The sequence below is a fragment of the Halichoeres trimaculatus genome, unplaced genomic scaffold (assembly GCF_033239565.1).
Source record: "Halichoeres trimaculatus isolate MK-OKI-2021-1 unplaced genomic scaffold, fHalTri1.1 fHalTri1_scaffold_22, whole genome shotgun sequence".
Lineage (NCBI taxonomy): Eukaryota > Metazoa > Chordata > Actinopteri > Labriformes > Labridae > Halichoeres > Halichoeres trimaculatus.
Genome location: NW_027437200.1, coordinates 15,259,949 through 15,279,697, shown reverse-complemented (window position 1 = coordinate 15,279,697; position 19,749 = coordinate 15,259,949). Strand labels below are relative to the sequence as shown.

The following is a 19,749-nucleotide window of genomic DNA, read 5'->3' as shown; positions in this document are numbered from 1 at the left end:
TTGAGTACCAATTCACATAAAACCAAAAGGTACCATGTTTAGGTACCTAAATGCATCCTTGTGACTGTGAGGGAGTGAAAGAGTTGGCGATTTTCCATGCTGGGCATAGACACAGCATTGCAGGGTTATGTACTGAAGAAAAAATATGTTAAATTGAAAAAAACATCATATTCTTTTATTAAACAAATTATTATTTTTTACCACATGAACAAAAAATGAAAATGCAGATAGAATATAGAAAAAGTTCAGATATAATATATAAAAACATATAAACAATAATAATAATAATAATAATAATACTACTACTACTACTACTACTACTACTACTAATAATAATAATAATAATAATAATAATAAAATAAAATGTTGAAGGCGAGTACTGTACTTGGGTACAGCAAGGTTCAGATGGCCAGTGTTACCACGCCCAAAGAAAGACAAGTGAAGGGGCCTTTAAAATGACAAATCAGGGCTTCAACTGCAACCTTCAGAGGATTCTGCCACTAAATCAAGACCGCTGATATCTACACCTTCAAACTTAAAACTCCTAACAGAAAAAAGTTCAGAAAAAGAAAAAAGCTAAGAAGGAGGCTGGTGGTACTTAACAGTAAAACTGCCTCTGTGTAACTTGCTATCTACAGTGAAACTGGGGCTCACTCGAATGAATAGGCGCAGTAAATAAGCTGCTTCTAGGACCTAAACGAGAAAAAGTATGGCAAAGAAAGTCTTTTGGTAAATACCGCTCTTTTAATCTTAGAAGTACCAGCATCTGTTTCAAACCTCCTGTGATTCTGGAAACTTACAATTCATCTGGAGGTATAAGGCGTGTAAGCAGAAGAAGCTCAGTGTCCTTTCCTTTACTAATGTGAGAACGTAAAACTTTTACACTCAGTACTTAACTTTTCCTGTTTGTAGTGAAGCATTTTAAACTCAGCGTCTGACCACTGCTCAGCCAGCCATTAAAAGCTCTTCCCGTGGATGTAAGACCAACAAAACTGAAGCGCAAGCAAACGATGAAGGTTTTCAGCAGGTGGTGTGTGTTCACAGTAGCATGGTACACGTTTCCTCTACCCTTATCATAATAGTCAATTAAGCTCAGCTACAGGGGCCCTGGTGGAAACGTGGACTCCCGACAAAGCTGTGAAAGCTGTGTCTAATGTCAAAGGACCCTAATTAGATGCCCTTCTGTGGATAAATGGGTACATTCAAACATCCAATTAAGGAAGGGTGCGACACAGCCATGAATACACTCCATGTGTAGACTGATGCTCTAGAGCACGCATACACACGCCAACGCCAAGCTGCTTTAGTCTTGCTTATTTAGAGAGGTAACACTTTGCTAATTAGCGGAATGATCCTTGATAAAGATTAAAAAAGACCTCTGACTGTTACATAATTTACTAACGAACACCTACCTTTCATTTGGTGGAAAAGGAACATTCTGTACCAGCAGTTTCACGTGCTAGTTTTAGGTGAAAAAAAGTTTCTTTTTAAATCTGAGAGGATTTTTTTTTTGGAGTAGACCCTTTCCTTTCTTTTTCAAATTACAGTGATTATTATTGATTTTTTTAATTACTATTTTTTTCTAGGTTTTTCATGCTTTTCATGTGATAGGAGAGGACAGTTCCGAAAAAGGACAAAAGTGGGGGTGACATGGAAGACACAGGCTACAGACTGGAATTGAACCCAGGCCACGCACTCAAGGCGAAACCTTATGGGGCGCAATCCACCTGCGCCCCATTTCTGCAATGGTTTTTTTATTATTATTATTATTTTTTTTTTAATTGATTTATTTTTTTTAATTATTCTAACCCACATGGACTAGATGCAACATAAACACTGGGTCACATCATCATTTTTAAGACACATGACTATGAAACATGCTATAATTTGCTTGGTGGTGGCATGTTTGGGGATTTTCAATTTACATGGAGAGGTACACGTTTATTGAGTGAATAGTTTGTGTTAATTTTTATTTCTTTGCTGCAAAAGTATATTTCAACCTTCAACAACATTCAGTAATTACTGCTGCAAATTCACTAAAAGTTGGGTCTGAGACCTTCTGACTCATTCTACCCCTGAGGACAAAGAGGACAAGGCTCGGATTAAGTGCTTGAATGTTCCCTGAACAGATGAGTTTTCAGATGTCTCTTAAAGTAGAAAGGGACTCTGAGGATCATACAGAGTTAGGTAATTCATTCCACCATTTGGGCACAACAGAGGAGAAGAGTCTGGCTAGAGATTTGGAGCCACACTGGGCTGGGGGCACCAGGTGTCCTTCACAAGCAGAGCATAGTGAAAGAAGAGGAGTGTAGACCTGGATGAGGGACCCCAGGTAGGTAAGAGCCGTTCTTGTCAATGTTATGTAAGCCAGAAAAAGAGCTGAATTTGAACATTGTATTTTGATCTTATACTCACTTAGGCTAAAGTAGTCACCTGCGCGGCCCTTTCTAAAAGTCTTTAAGAAAAGAGTCTAAAAACAGTTTTTCTCAACATGTTCGTCAGCTACGTTGGTTAGGTGAAATATTTCCCCTTGTGCATTTTTCCTTTTGTGCCACTCCCATCAGCTCCACTCTCTCCACTTTATCCCCGAACCACCACATCTGTGAATATATAAAGACCCTGAGTGATTAGAAATCAAGACTAAATAAATTTCATACATACTAGAATTATTCTAGGGTAGTCAGTTTTGTCAGTTATCTATAACTTCTGGCATTGTTTAAACCTGTAGTTAACCCTTTACTGCTTGTCTGAATTAATTCGTAAATCTGACTTTAGCACACATATTATTAGAAATAAGCATCTGATATTTTCCTTGGTATGTGCAAATCAACAGACATTAATGAGATGAAAAGGTCATCTCAGCTGCACCAAGACCTGATGCTGTACGTTGCAAATTCACGCCAACCGTCATCAAAGGGTTAATGAACTTGCTTAGGGTTCAACTTTAAAGAAAGGGCTGATTGCAAAGCATGGCCAACATGTAACCAATGTGAATGTCACATGGCCTGTGTTGATACAGTCAGCATGCTTCCTGCTTGAAAAGACCAGCTTATAACAACCTTTGGAAGTACCCTGCCGTGTTAAAAGCCTGATTCAGGAGACAAAGAAATCGCATGTCATATTTAAGCAATAGGCATAAAGAGGAGCTAATTTTCACCACAGCATGCCAACACTGTGTTGAAAATCTTACATTATCCTCACATCAATGTCTGTTATCTTTTTTTTTAATCTATTTTTCCCCAGAACAAATCAATCCTTCAAATTTAAAGAAATGAGCCAAATTTTCCACTGCAAAAGTGAAAGATCAGATGGGAATAACTTCAGGTTAAACTAGTAGAAGGAGAAGAATGTTAGAGATCAGGATGAAGATAAAAATCCATGATAAGAAAGAAGGAAATGAAAAAAGGAAAGGTTAGAAGAAAAAGATGCAAGTTAAATAAATAAATAAATAAATAGAAAGAGGTGGAGAAGGAGGAGAATTCGAATCACGAGGCATGGAATAAAACAGTGAGAGAAAGACGAGGAAGAAGAGGACCCATCTGGCTTATGAATCAAAGATAAGGAGGATGAACGGCGCAGCAACCTTGGCTTATCTCTGAACAAACATGCCTCTCTTCTGAAAAAGCCACAGAAACTCAGAAACAAACAGAACCAAAAAATAAGAGCTTTTACTCTCTGCTGTGTGTACAATGAATTTATACCCAAGAATAGAGTCAGTGTGGGTCTAATCATTTTGGCCTCAGTCCACATCCAGGATCAAAAAAAGACTGGAACGGGAACATTATGTGATTGTGAAGTACCTGGGCTTGTGTTCATTACCAGCATCAGTGTGTTTTGGCATTCTGTACATAGCATCAGCTCTCTGCACACTGCTGTAGCTTGATAGCTTGGGAAGCAAACATGGGTGAGGGCAATGTAAACTAAGGAGTAATCAAATCTGTTGAATGAGCTGGCATACTTGAGCTTCAGAGAGATAAGGCGGGGTGCTGGGTTCACATTGATCTCAGTGCTGTTTGTATCAGGCTGTCACTTGATAGAAGAATTCACATTTAACTTCACAAAGGATGAAAATAGTTTCACTTTTGTTTGAGTGACGACAAGAAAGAAAATTGACAAAACAAATCATTTTTTGTCCTTTTTTTTTTTTTAAGAAAAAGGACAGTGTATATTACATTGTCAACCAAAACAGTCTCACTTTATTTTTTTTCATCGACTGTTTTCTTACATTGATTTCTCTATTTCCCTGCTTTTTATTCATCAAAATTAAACTTAACTTCCAGACTTGTATGAAATCTCCTTTGTCACACCAACTTGTTGCTATTGAATCTGCCATAAAAGACTACTAAGGTTTAGGTGGTGTTATGGATGGAATTGAAGGATAAACTATGTATAACCATTTGCCACACCAGGCTTTCATTGGTGAGTGTCAGCCTGCAGTAGCGCCACCTTTCTTTTGCTGGGTTTATGACTTGGTTTTGAGTAACACAAAGGCAAAAACCAAAGTCTGTAAACTGTATTCTATAACATATAGTTTCTGTAAAGGTCAGGGTAATCTGCCTGCCACAAGAGATTCAATCACAAACATTATTGAAATAAAGATGAGAACCGAAACATTAGAAATGCATCTAGCAGCTTAGTGGTATTTCCTTTTGTTTCGCCAACAACTCTGACGACAACCTGCAGCATTTGCATGTTTAATTCATCTTAAAATAGAAGTCAACAAATCCATCAATCTTTATTATACAGTGCTAAATCATAAACGTTAAGTCCTGTTACTAAAGATTTACTCACTGCACTTGTAATGATTAATTTATATAATTTGGTTCATAAGGTCAGAAATGACCAAAATTGCAAAAACACAAATCTCAGTTCTTTTTCTAACTTCGCTCGGACTTTCACTATGGGAATAGCTTTGGCGTGGCCTATCTGGAAGCTTCGATGACATCACGTCTGTCAGTGACAAACAGGTCGGGGCAGGCCGCCCCATGCTGTCACAGTCGACCCACCAACCCTAAGTCATCCTTGCTTTCTTCTTGTGAGAAAGACGGAAGTTCCTCAGCTTTCCAAGCTAGCCAGGCGCTGTTTAACTGTTCACGGACGCCCTGTTAAGATTTACTTCGCCGAACGCAGTTCCCGGTTTCAGCTCTGATTTTTCAGTAAGCCTATACACTTTTCGTGTTGCTTTCTTGGAACACTCTCCATCAAGGTGAGCTGTTCCCTGGCTACATAGTATTCGGTTACTGTATAGGCTAGTTAGAGGCTAACGTGACACAACGAGCCTGTATTTACTTGAGTTAGCCTTTTATCCTCGGCTAATTCGGGTATCCAGTTTGCTAACGTGTTGTGACGAGCATTATTCCCCTCTTATCGTTGACGCTAACCTCGGCTAAACCCCAATAGCTAACGCTCCTAGTCGGTCACTCCTGATCACTATGATTTTGGTTGCTACCTCCCGCTATAGGTTCTGAACCCGATTCTAAAGGGCCACTGCCAGCGCTTTAGAAAAACTTTCGGACTTTAAAAAGAAAAAAAAAAAGACTTTCACAGAAAAAAAGTTGTAACTGGTTGAGCAATGGCGCTTTGTAATGACACTTGCTTAACTTGTTTCAGAAACATTTGGAAAGGAAGGATAGAAAAGAGCTCACTGGGCAGGATTCTACCAAAAACTTCAAATGATGAGGAACAAGATTGGGTTCTTCACTTGAGCCTTTCTCCTCCACCTCTGTCAGCATCTTTAAGTCGTCTGATATCTTAGGTAAATGCTGTCCATCAAACTAAATAAAACCAGTTTACTGTAGTAAATTCTATTGCTTTGAGTGTTTCATGTTATATTCATTATTTAAAGCACATTTGTTTAATTTAAAAACACATTACCAAAAAAACAAATAGGATACTTTGGGAGAGGCTGGAATGAACCAGTGGCGTTTCAATTTATTTCAATGGGGGAGAACTGATTTCATATAAGAGTAAATTCCTGAATGAAGCTTCAACATCTGTGAATGAGTCTCTGGAAAGGGCAAAAGATCATACTCTGTTTTTCCAAATCCATATTCAGATTCATACCCATTCCTTTCCGTCTATATGTGCCTGTCTGGTTGACCTTTTTTTTTATAAGAGATCATTATATTTCTAAGCAATTAGAGCTGAAATGACAGGCAGCTTGTTTTACAATACCATCATGTGTACTCCTGGAGCTGTTCTTGGTTTAGGCCTCTGTCATTGTGTTTTGTGATTATGTCCAATATGATCACATCACAACAATCATATTTAATTGAGCAAAATAACACGATTAGAGTAGTCTGAACACCCTGCTTGGGTTACAACCACGCTATTCATAACCACAACAATAAAACAGCTGTGGCAATTTTGTAAAAATCCACCTCAGTGACAGATTTTCATCCAGTCCCCCTTTCTGCTCTTTTTCGTCTCAACAAAGAAAAACCAGTGCCTCATCCACCGTTTACCTCACCCCGCAATTCACTGACCTTTCTGCTTTTGTTTTTTCGAGCATCTCTTGCCTTCTGCTGAGAGGGCGGCTCTGGACAGGTCATTTTACACTAAAATGGATCTGCGGGTGTTTGGGAGTCAAAGTGACAAATCAACAGAGCCCCGGCAGAGAAAGGATGTGTCAGCCTGTTGTTTTTGCCTGGCTGGACTGGTTGGGTTTCTGGAGCTGATATGCTGGATTTGTTTCTTGTGAACAGATGTTGTTGGGTAAAAACAAAAAACAAAAAAACACCCTCAGTTTGAGTTTTTAATGCATTTTATAAGTCTTGACTAATACTGATAATGATTGTTGCTAGGCGCCGCTGCGTTGAAGCTGCCTGTAACAGGAGCTCTCTCCTCCTTGTCCGTTTCTTGTAATTTTTTCATCTCTTTTTCGTCATCTCTGCAATTGTATGGCTCATTTGTTGGTCATGGACACAAAAACTGATTTTGTTTTCGATGAAATTTTCACTAATTTTGCTCCTGTGATTGTCTGGAGATCCTACATGTAACCATGACCACATCGTTTACATGTAAAATCAGCTGTTAGCAGCCTGTAGCATGTCAATGCTAGCTGGTGCATGGCCGGATGTTTCCCCACAAGATGGGGAGAAGGAGGTGAGGACGACGTGCTGGTTCTCAGGTGTGAGCTAAGAAGTGAGGACATGGACCTGTCCTTCCATTCATTGTTATAGGGAGTGTACGATCGATCTCCAATAAGATGGACAAGCTAGCAGTGCTAACCCAGCAACAGAGGGAGTACCAGAAGGCAGAGTACCATCATGCTATTCACAGACAAGGCTAACAGAGCTAACACTGTCACCAACGCCACATTGGGAGAACTTTCCCTGCTGTTAGCAGACAAGATACAGGAGACAGAGACAGAGATCGTTGTCATGTATTTTATTATGGACTACTTTCTACACACTTTCTAACTTTTGATTTCTTGGTGCTGTGACTCCTCCTGAATTTCCCCTCAGGGATAAATAAAGTATTTTCCATTCTATTCTTTTTATTCTATTCTAGGGTTTTTTGAAAAAAAGAAAACTGTGGAGAAAAAAAAAGCAAAAACTCTGGATGTGGAAGTTGGAAGCTGTAGAACAGTCTTTCAATTTATTTTAGGAACACTGCTTCTTTTGACTGGTACAATGTTTACTGAACACTATTGGCATTCATGATACACTGACAATGCAATAACCACTGTATCATTTAGAGCATTATTTTGTTATCACTTCTTTTCCAAAGGGAGGAGAAATACCCCCACTAAATGTCTCTTTCCTCCAACAAACAAATTAAACTAGTGGAGTATTTGCCTTTTTTCACACAAATGGCAAACCAATGCCAACTTCAATAGCTTGATAGATGATACCACGGAGAGTAATTTGCAAGCAAGCCGTAGTTAGGCCAGTCTCCACATGATAAAGACATCAATCGTAATTCGCTGAACGTGGCGGCTTTATCAATTCCTCTGCACGCATGACGGCCTATTCATCTACGAAGGTTAAATATCACCAGTGAACGCGAGTCAATACCTCAGAATTGATAATGGGATTTCTGTTGCCTGCCATTTCCATGGAAACAATGATCTCGCAGTGGCTCCCTGCAGTTGGGTGTCCGTGTTTTGTTTTTTTTTCTTTTTCTTGTCTTTTCTGTGGTTTCTCAAGGGCATATTCACAGGATGGGCAGGATAAAAGATAAAAAAGAGACGAGGGGAGGGAAGCTGGTGGAGTTTGTCATGATTTATTCAAAGGGGGAAGCTTTCAGGTCAAAGGGAATACATCCTCACAGTGTGCTCTGCAACAGTGGGTGGTCTCTGCCTTACACTTGAATTAATTTATGCCCCAACCAAACGTATTGGACCAACGTCTACAGGTGACTAATGCAAACCTTCCTAAGCGCCTTTGTGGTTATGGGTGCGTGCATGTTAAAAAGCTCATACATTTATTCATACTTCTAGGATATTTATCAAACCATACAACAAGCAACTCTAAATCTATGGCCTGTGTATCTGAGTACGACAGCCACACAACACAATACTATATGTTGCTTTGCATGACCTTATACACTACGCTACGGTTCACTCTGTAAATTATTGGTTACGACTCACCTGTGGATTACAGTTTACAGCAAAGAGGTGGAAAGGGTTACAGAGGAGTGGGCTTACCGGCTGCACTTACATACATTTATTCACTGTCATTTATGAAGAAGTATTGCGGTAGTGGGTCGGTGAACCTGCATCTATCATTAAAGGATGGAGAAAAAGACTATGATCAAGCATTTCAGCTCAATTCATACCATCATTTTTTAACCGTATGAACTCTCACAGCATTTTAAATCTTTCAAGGTCTGAGATGATGAAATGAAAAGCATGCTGGCTCACCGTGTTACAAAAGATGACTATTGGAAATAAATTGAGTGTTGCATAATGAAAAATACAGCAGTTAGGAGTGAATGTTTTATATATATGACTGCTTTGTTCGCATTACTTTTAGAGCGCTAGAACAATTCAAAGTAAATTTGACCACTGTGGGAAACTAATCGAATATCCTTAAGGTTGGTTAGAAGTCCATTTGATATCTGTTTCCAGGATCTGGAATGAGACTAAATATGTTACTACAGATAAAGAGGAAATGATGCAAGAAAATGAAGGTAGAGTAAAGCAAGTGTGATTATTAACTGAGGATTAGTGCAGAGACAGTACATGATAGATTAAATCAAAATACAGTCACATTACAAATACAAGTTATTCTTGTATAACTTCAAATAAATACCCCCCAAAAAATAAATAATAATAATAATGATAGTAATAATACTAATACTAATACTACTACTACTAATAATAATAATAATAATAATAATAACTATAAAAATAATTATAATTACTATAAAATAATAATAACAAAAATAAATAATTAAAAAAATAAATACATAAAAAATAAATAAATTAATAAATTAAAAAAAATGCCCAAAAGTAAAAGGGATGTTGGGAGAAATGTCCATGGAAACTAATTTCCAGAAAAATTAAAGAAGACTTTTAATTCTCAAAAGACAACATATCAAATGCTGAAAATAGAATTTCCATGAAAGAAAAAATAACAAATAATATATTTTTGTGCCGACAGGTGGAATGAGGGCAGGGGGAAATTGAAGGAAAAAAATGAATACAAAAAATGAAAACAAAAAATGAAAAAAAAAATAAAAAAACAAACAAACCTGCAGTTCGACAACATGCCATCTCAAAAGGAGGGCTGACATAACCTTAAACACTGACCGCTTCTCTCGACTCACACCCATTAAAACTTAACTGAGGTGAAGTTTGTTCTTTTGGGGAAATTATGGACACCATATCCATTGCTTTAACAGAGGTAGGCACCATGTAACAAATCAAAATGAAATGTTAAACCATCCTGCGGCTGATGTCTTTAATCAGGCAAGACTTTCAAATGAAAATAAGCGCAGCTCCAAATCTCTAGCCAGACTCTTCTCCTCTGTTGTGCCCAAATGGTGGAGTGAATTACCCAACTCTATACGATCCTCAGAGTTCCTTTCTGCTTTTAAGAGATGTCTGAAAACTCATCTGTTCAGGGAACACTTAAGCTTTTCCTCTTTGTCTTCAGGGGTAGAATGAGTCAGAAGGTCTCAGACCAAGCTCTTAGTGAATTTTCAGCACTAATTGCTGAATGTTGTTGAAAGTTGAGTATATTGTTGTAGCAGTTAATTGCAGCTAATTGCAATTAGTTGGCTAGATTATTCTCAGTAATCTCAAAATAAAATAAAATGAAATATCTTGCACTTAATGGCAGCACCTGCAGCCAAATAACAAATAACCTTCTGTCAAAAGTGGAGCAGAGGATGGCAGGAGCTGGGACTGCGATGTATCGAAGTAGAAGAATCGATCTGGACTCAGTATTGACAGATATCAAATGACTCAGATTCGGACTTGGGGGTAGAAAAAACCTGATTGGGACATCTCCAATATTTTTTATAAAGCAATCAAAATCTTTTCTTTTCAGCCACACAGCAACACCACTTTTTGTGGAGATAGGGCTGTGAAATGCCACACAATACCACAATATAAAGTCTTTTTCAAATTGAAATAGGGTGACAAGAGGAGAAAAAGAACTATCTGGATTCCAGGGTAAGGGCACTGGGAAGATATGCGGATAAAACTAGCACCACAACAAATGGGGGAGTCCTTGACAGTGCTGTCATAAAACAGGACTGTACGTTGGGGAGAGGAAAAGGTTACATAAAGGGCACCTCTCTTGTTTGACTGTCTCAACGATCATCTCATAACATGATACCTAGACAGTTTCTACTTTAATGCAGCCCCAGATTGGCCTTGTCACATGAAAAAGCTCACAGCAAGACTCGCACAAGTTCAGCATGCCTTACGGATCTGTCGAGGGTGTGGAATTGGCACGTTACAAGGTGTGGAATGGTGTATAGGAGAAGTATAGGGGACTGGAAGGAAAGGAAAAGTGTGGCAAACGAGCCCTGCACTTCACACAGTGTCATTTTTATATAGATGTCTCATGTCTCTGACATTTCACTTCTCTGGCTCAATCCACTGCAAAAAGAGGAAATGCAAACAGATCCACCAGATAAAATCACTCTAAAAATTTCTTTTCTAAACTTCAACATAAGACCTGTTTTATTTTTGCATCCAGATACTGTAACTTTCTTTTTCAAAAATCAATCCCTGCATTTTCTTTTTTTTAAAGGCTTCAGGCCATGTTTCCTGTGTTTTTAATTTGCATTAATGAGCTTAATTATGATACCAAAACAAACACATTTTTCATCACTTATATCACTCAAACTTATCTTGAGAGAATGTAGGCGAATAAAAGTATAAATGTAAATCATATTATATGCCGTTTTTTATACCTTAATTTTTGAGGCAGATGTTTTGGAGGTGGAAATCAATGTATGGAACAGATGCATTGAAAGGTCTCTGCTCTTGATGTGAAGCCAAGAAATAAGTGTTCATGATGAAACTAAACTTTTATGATGGCCACTGCAAGTATCAGATGGATAAAGATTATTATCATACTCTAAATTACATTTTTTATCAAATTATTGTTTTTGGGATAAATTGCCAATAAAGTCTTCCCTTGAGCAGGAAGCCTGAGGCCATGTCCACATGTAGCCAGGTATTTTCAAAAACCAATATCTCCCCCCTTGTTTGTTTTTAAAGATAGTTTCGTCCACACGCACCTGGCAAATCTGCCGATAAGTGCAGTTCAAGGCACGCCAAACACATTTTTGGCAGTGTTTTCCAGATGTAAAACCTGTGCCAGCCAATCAGAATGAGCCGCTGTCATTCAGCAGAAAGGTTTGAGAACAGAAAACTGTTAACCGGCGTCCATGCAAAACCATGAAACCAGAGTTTTCCAAAACTTTTGGCTGCAGTTTTGTGTGGATGACAGGCATAAACGTATAAAAATATATGCAGTTTCCCAAATGCCTTGCTATGTGTGGACATGGCCTGAGTTTGAATTCAACCTGCACCTTTCACTTCATGTTCTCACCCTGTTCTGCTCTGTCCACTATCCTTTTAAAATAAAGGAATAACAAGGCCAAAATATAGTAACTTTATTATTATTATTATTATTATTATCATTATTATTATTATTATTAAAAAATAAATAAATAAATAAATAATAAGGGGAAAAACACAATGAACACAATGGACAATGTGACAGAAAAAAAAGAAAGAAAGAAATTCTCTTTTTTTTCAGTCATTTGACACTACAATGCTAATTCATGCTAATGTGTGTACAATTATTCTTCTCTCTTTCTAAGAAAATAAGTAACTTCATATTTAGCATGAAGTAAAATGCCATGATCAACAGCTTTGTTGACAAAAAGAAAAAAAAAGGTGTTGCTTGCTCCTGACTGGTAGAGCAGAATACAAGTGGGGGCTCTACAACCTAGTTTTCTTCTAACCATGAAATGGTTTCAAACTACCATGCTGTTTTATTACTAAGCTGCAAGCATGTTTAAGTTATTGCCAACAATGCTGCACTAAAAGTTGATCCCTAACTTTCGTTTGGAGCGCTAACTCTCACTCTGATTGTGTGTGATGTTTGTACTCCCCGTTGGATATTTTGGCTTCACTTTTGGCTTCAATTTTGTACAGTAGATGTGTCACCTATCTTTTCATTTAGTTAATACTTTAAGCATGATGTTATGATGTTTAATGATGTTTGGTTAACATGATCAAACCGACCACTTTTTTTTTTTTTTAAGGGTTTCCTGACATGATTTTCTGTTCATACAGGCACGCGTCCTAGTTTTTGAAAAGATGGAAAGAATAACTGGTGGATCAGTTTACAGGGATTATTCTGTCTACCTGTTTTAAAAAACACAAATATAGTTTTCTTGCCTTTCTTTATTTCTTTCTTTCTTTACCAAAACACATATGCTGTTCCTACGTCTGCCATCCATCCGGACTGACAATTCAGTCTGTGTGAGATCAATGCCTTCAAACGACTGAAACTTCTTGAAATCATTTGCATGAATTCTGCTTTAGTCTGACGGAGACATCTGCTAGGACTTAGACTCAGTTTGCCAAATAGCGGTTTGTCTGGCACGCTGGTGTGTCTGAGCAGAAATCTATCCAATCTGCAGCATGACTGTGCATTATCACAGAAGTGCCTACGCTCGCCCAAATCACCAGAGACTGCTCGTCTGTATGAAAATGAGGCTGAAGGTGTGAAATTGTAAGTCTGCAGCCAAATCTCAGGTATCAAGCACCAGAACTTTCCCTCCCTCTGCTTCCCTCCCTCCATCTGCGGTAAACTAGCATGGGCAATTTCTCAACCATTTGAGGATTGAGAGGAAGAAAATACAGGCAGATTTGGGAGGGGGTTAGGAATGAGAAATTCAGCTTTAAATCTCTTAAAATGCAGCCGCATGCCACCCAGGCTGAGTAAACAGACAAAAGCCATCTCTAATAAAATGACACTGGAGTGGAGGTGGCAGCTTCTCTGTCTGTTTTCTCTCAAGCTTGGCTTTCTCATTATCATTGGGAGGCAGCGGTGCAAACAAGCTAGCTTCAACTGAGACACCACTTTGTCTCCTTATCATGATTGGCTCAGTCAGCAGGTGGAGGTTGGAGGTAGGGAGGGGTGGCAGATGGGGATGCAGGGTGTCTAACCCGTGTATCGATCACCGGCCTTGATCAAGCCTCTGCAGGTCAGACCTTGCACCATTGGCCCTAGACAGATCTGGTCATGTATATTGCTCAAGTAATGGCCCAAAAAAGATTGGTATTGACTTCTTGGGGGAGGGTGAGACATGTAAACCCAACAGGTCTCCTAATGTGAGAAGCAAGGGGAAGGTTTTTTGTGGAGTCCTTGCTGGCAGTGCATGTCATGGAGTATCATAAAAGGTGCTGCAAGGTTGGGGTTTGAGTAAAAGGAAACACTATGGGTATATTTTCTATGAATTTTTAGTATGTGGAACAGGCTGAATCATTCTCAATGGACATTTCAGTGTGCTTTCAGTGGAATCAATTTTGGCCCTACTTTCATGGCCGCGCGCGAGCCCACAAAAGAAAGGCAGCACAAAAGACTGATTTACATTTTGCAATGCAATGCAAATCCCTTGTTAGTAAGTACCTTAACATTTCCAAATCAAAATGATGCTGACTGGGTCTTTCACACTCCCAGCCAAAAGCTTCCATGACAAGCATTTTTCATTGCACTGTTGTGTCACAGACTTATTTTGTGACTTTTTTTTTTTTTTTTACCTCTTTTTGGTGCAGCATATTTAACTGTGACGCACATTCACTAGGTGGTCCGAGAAGCAAAGGCAGCTGGGAGCAGAACCCCAGGTGGCTGAGGCAGCGTTTAACTGTCTTTCTAAAGGAAACTCAGACAGAGCGACACGGCGTCTGTTCCAGGGCATTAAATCTTTGACCTCAGAGTCACATAATTGTCACTCAAACTGCCTCAGCGCCCGTGTAAAATAAGGCACAATAGCTTTTAGTGTAGCAGACTAACCTGAGGTGGAGGGAGCCCTCCTGCACCAGGTGGACAGTCAGGTAACATTATGGTCCGACTGGGCGTGCTGCACTGACAGGAAGGGGAGGGGTTGGACATGCTCCAGTTGCCATTGAGGAAGATGTCAGTGATGGATTGATCTACAGATGGCGTAAACCAATCAGAGCCAGACGATGAACAAGGTAACTTCCTGAAAAAAAAAAAAAAAACACAGGGGGGAGTATGATCATACAAGTTGATGCAGGAGTCACATTTTCCAAGTAGGAAAAACACAAAGCACAGGAAACTCTGACGAGCCGGGAATAATCAGATCTGTTGGTTCTAGAGTAAAGGTTTCAGTGTCACAAAGCTTGCTTTCTATTAACCTGACTTAATCACCATGGTAACAAATGTAGGAAATCTAATCTGGTCTGGACAAGACTTTGGTGACATTTCAACTCAATACTAGCTGTAAAGTGGTGTCTTCAGTAAATTAACTGATTTGCAGGCAAGTATTTCTCTGTTTTAAGTAAAATTGTCTTATTAGACAAGCCACATTCACTCAACAACTCTAGAAATATCTTTTTCAAAAGATTAAAAACATAAGTTACACCAGAATTGCTTGATAAAAAAATTATAAAATCAAATCAAATCAAATCAAATCAGCCAATTAGTTAAAAGAAAGACTTGTTTGGTTCTTTAAATAAGAAAGTTATTATGTCAGACATAATTCTTGTCTTTTCATATCTGAGATGTTTTTTTTCTGGGCATTGTCAGATGAAAGTGGCTCGTAAAAAATTTGCTTGGCATTTTTTTTAATCTTATTTTTTATTTTTTTTTTACAGTTCATTGGCTAAAAAGGTTCACTTGTCCTGATTAACAACAATTTGGATCCTCAGCTATGGCACAGTTAAAATTGTGAAAAAAAAAGTAAAAACAAAAAAATTCAAGTGTCTTCTTATTTATCTATTTATTTATTATCTTTTTCATTTATCTATTTATCTTTGTATTTATTTATTAACTTTTTACTTATTTATTTATTTATTTATTTATTTATTTATTATATTCATTTAATTATTATATTTATTTAACTATTTTTTTATCTATTCATTTTTTTATTGTAAAGCAGCTGTGTGCCACCTTATTACCCCTTAATAGCAGGTGGCAATATTACCATGTGAAGTTAATAAACTTAGTTTCACGGGACTAAAACAAGACCCGCAAAGTTTGTTTTTATGTGCTGGTTATGTAAGGCAAAACAAAAATTTGCAATGCAAATAAGTGAAATCTTATCAAGTGTTTTTGTCCTTTTTTAAGTAAAAATTAGATCTTTTTTTTTCAGACTTAATATGAGCCACATTCTCTAGATCAGTCCAAAAATGTCTTGTGTCTTGGTCTGGATTGCTTGTAACATGTACAAAAAAAATCTTGCAATGGAATACGTGAAAAGACATTTTTCCAGACTAGTCAGGTGAATGTGGCTCATATTAAGTCTAAAAAGACATTTTCTAGTAAAAATGAGACATAAACAATCAATAAGATTTTAGTTTTTCCAGTGAGAAAATTCCAGCACTTGGGACCAGAGAGTAACTATTTGATTTACCAAGTCGACCCTGAATGCAGCATAACCACCACATTAAACCAAGAGGGAAAAAAAAGAAGCTTCGAACATCCTTCAAACCTTGTTTAATCAATTTGTCGCCTTCAAAGGCTAAAAGACAGGTTGATTAGGTTGATGAGTTAGGATTTCTGTGGAGCTTTAGGGGAATCACACTTGTCTCATATGCAAAGAGAAAGATGCTAAACCTGCAGAGCAGTAAACAAAGTGTGGACACAACAAGCAGCACAGCTAAAGAAAGAGCTGTCAATGCTACAAAATGTATTCCAGAGCGCAAGAAAGGCGAGAAATCAAAGAATAGGTCCAGACTTAGTAATGTCCTTCTTCAAACCATAATGAGAGAAAATGTGGCCCAGCTGTCTGAGAAGGAGCGCTCTCAGGTGTGATTTTTTTGTGGAACACCTGAAGTGGCCCCCTTGTGACAAAAGTGGATGCTCAGCAGCCTTCAGGTAATTTCAGTTTGAGACCCCTGGTCTCAGACACTGGGCTTGATTTTAAGTAGAATCTATTGAAGATTAGTTTTGGATCATTTTCTACAGGCTTTGTTTGGTTTCCTCCCTCAGCTTTGACACAAGTGTCAAATCAGTGTAAGAAAACTTGATTCCTTGTCACGTCCATGTCCACATTTTTGTAGAGTCTAAGTACCTTTTAATTCAACTACAAGTTTGCCTGATTTACTCTCATTTTCATCATTTTCCTGACTGACAGATGTTCTGACATTAAATCTGACTGAGGTGGTGGTGCGTACCTTCAAGACATTTGAAACATTTTGTACAAACAACATGAAAACAGTAGTGTTGAAAGAGAAATAGTTCATCTGAAGATTTTTTATATTTGTTTGAACTTCTTCAAAGCACCTCATAACCTTTGTGTAGTGGGAGTGCTGTGAAATCAACAGTTACTCTGACTCATATCTGAATTTCAGGAGGTTCATTCATTATTTAACTTGTTCTGATCAGGGTGTTAGTTTGGCTTTTTAAACTATTAAAAGTGCTTGTTTTGTAAATTCTGTTTCTTGTTTTTTAATCGTGGGTACAGCTTACATTTGGCATAAATGAGTGTGCTAAACAAATACGCTATCAAAAACATTAAAGAAACACTCACGGTATGGGGTTTCCATCCATGCAGCGAGTTCCAAAGCCAGGTGTGTTCACAAGGGTTTCCACCACACGAGACACCTCGGCATTGTCAGGTAGATCTTTGCTGTGAATAATAAGAACAGAATAAGTCATTTGGATTTCATCATCCATCAATGGGTGAGTACGTTGATGTTTTCCTCCACTTATAGAGGTATCAGAGAAAGCTCAGACCATGATATCTCTTTCTTCCTGAACAGCTGCATTGATTTTTCGACTGACCCGTGCAGCCTTGATATCAACATGCTTGATATTTGAAACCACATTTCTTTGGGGGCTTTTCTGAGTCAAGATCACAGATTCTGAAAAGAGATGAGTCAGTCAAGAGTCGATAGAAGCTGATATACAGTAGGCGAAGCAGCACAAGCTGAGTTTGACTTTTCACATCTATCCGTGGGTCTGAACAGAAGAGATCTCTCGATATCTGAGGCCCTGAGATCACTTCAGTCAGTGATACATTCTGAGTCAGAGGGAAAATCTTGTGATGAAAGACAGGTTCTCCCAGGTCAACAAGCCTGATTGACAAAGATCCCCGAAGTGTGGTATTATGTTTACGATGCAGTTTTATGTCACAGCTAGTTAGACTTTTCAAGTCCTCTAATTTCTCTTCTATCAAAGTTGGTTAGGATATTAAATGTTCTGTGATCTGTCTCTTGTCACAATCGATTAACACTCCCCAAGACGCTTAATCTGTCTCTGCTATTGGCAAAGCGCAGGAGCCTGAAAGATCATTCATCTCTAATGGATCTTGATGTCAAGGAAGAACTGACAGGAAATGATACATGAAGATCTGAGCCCTGTTGTTTAGAAGTAACCTGATTAAAGCTATCCCAAAGGTTCCAACCTTGAAATCAGACTGTTCAGAAGGGAATTTGATAACCCTGGATTTTATTTTGATAAAAGCTACACTTGGTGTTGATCAAAACTTTTCAAGTGGATATGGATAACTTTTGAAAATTGGGACGTTGTATTCACCAAAAAGTGTTTAACATCAGGTTGGACACGTTCCCGAGATGCTGGGAAACCAGAGTGCTGCCTGACTATTTGAACACTATTTGGCAGATTTTTTGCACAAGAAAAAAAAGTTTATCTTAGATAATTAGCCAGCCCTATTTCCATAAAGATATCTGTTAAAAGGGATAGTAGCAGTGTGCGAGGTTTGGTTCCAGCCAGATGCCCCCCTAGCCTCTCGCATGTAAATGCTCGAAGCCTGGATGTTATCACATGGTGCGTGTTCTGCCTGCTTTTGCTCTCCATACATCACAACTGTCCTGTGCACATCAAAGACTGCTGGTACACAAAAGACAACGAAATGCATAGACGGAATCCAAAAAACTGTAAACAGATTCAACACTTTTGTGTACAAACAGTATGATCCAAACTTTCTTTGAAAAATCTAGTTGAAATAATCACAGATTATCTTATTCTGGATATCAATAAAGCAGACTGTCATATTAGGATCATTCTAATCCTGATTAAACTTTTTTAACAACTATGTTCTAGACACTGAATGCGATACTTGTGATGTAGAGCAGGGGTGGCCAACTAGTCAGAGACCAAGAGCCACAAAAATCACTGTGGTACTTCAAAGAGCCACATCACACACGTGGTATCTCACACATATATGAAATGACATAAAATGAAAATCAATACATTTCTAATTTTCAAAGCGAGATTTGTTGTGTTTGTAAGTGTGTTTAAATTTGTATTTGGGGCTGTTTCAAAGACAAATGTCTGTTTTACTGCAGAAGAGACGAAGGTTCATCCATCTATCCACTATCTATCTATCTATCTATCTATCTATCTATCTATCTATCTATCTATCTATCTATCTATCTATCTATCTATCTATCTATCTATCTATCTATCTATCTATAGGATGGATCGAAGATGGATCGAAGATAGATGAGCTCATGGGAGGAACACATGTAGAGAAGAGAAACTGAAACTTAAGTACCAATCGCATTACCCAAGTATTAATCAATACTGATCCCAACTTTGGCATTAGTATATCAACGTTTTAGATTGATTGGCACACCGCTACTCATAACTATATAGTAGATAGAAGAGCCACACACCGAAAGGCAAAGAGCCACATGTGGCTCACAAGCCGCAGGTTGGCCACCCCTGATGTAGAGGCTGACAACTTTTTGGGAATCCCATAGGACACAGAATTCCCATAGGATTCTCGAGGGATGTGAGTCAACTTTACTATCAATAAAGGGATTGGGACGGTACAGGATAAAAAGTTAACAGGAGCAGACGGAAGCGGGAACCACACAGGAAGATAAAATATAATATGTGACATGTGCCACCATTTTGTAGTTTATTTCCAATAAGCCTACAGTCTAATGCAAGTGAAAAGAACTACACTTAAAAGAAGCCAACAGTAATCTAAAAAAATAATGCAGAGAAAATCAAATTAATTTCAATGTATTGCCTAAAAATTAAAAGAAGGGGAAAGAATGGGAGTGGTACAGGGGTGGGAGTCATTTTACCAGGGGTTGGATGGGACATGATT

At 38.3% G+C, this 19,749-nt stretch overlaps 1 protein-coding gene across 1 annotated transcript in view; it reads right to left on the bottom strand.

The window, feature by feature from the left end:
* LOC141811163 (phospholipid-transporting ATPase ABCA1) overlaps window positions 1-19,749 on the bottom strand; it is a 262,749-nt gene that overhangs the window by 82,122 nt on the left and 160,878 nt on the right. Inside the window, exons 31-32 of the mRNA XM_074699107.1 lie at window positions 17,197-17,295; window positions 14,496-14,685 (exon numbers count right to left, since the gene is read on the bottom strand). Coding sequence (XP_074555208.1) covers window positions 14,496-14,685; window positions 17,197-17,295 — 289 coding nt within the window. The remainder of the gene's footprint in view (window positions 1-14,495; window positions 14,686-17,196; window positions 17,296-19,749) is intronic.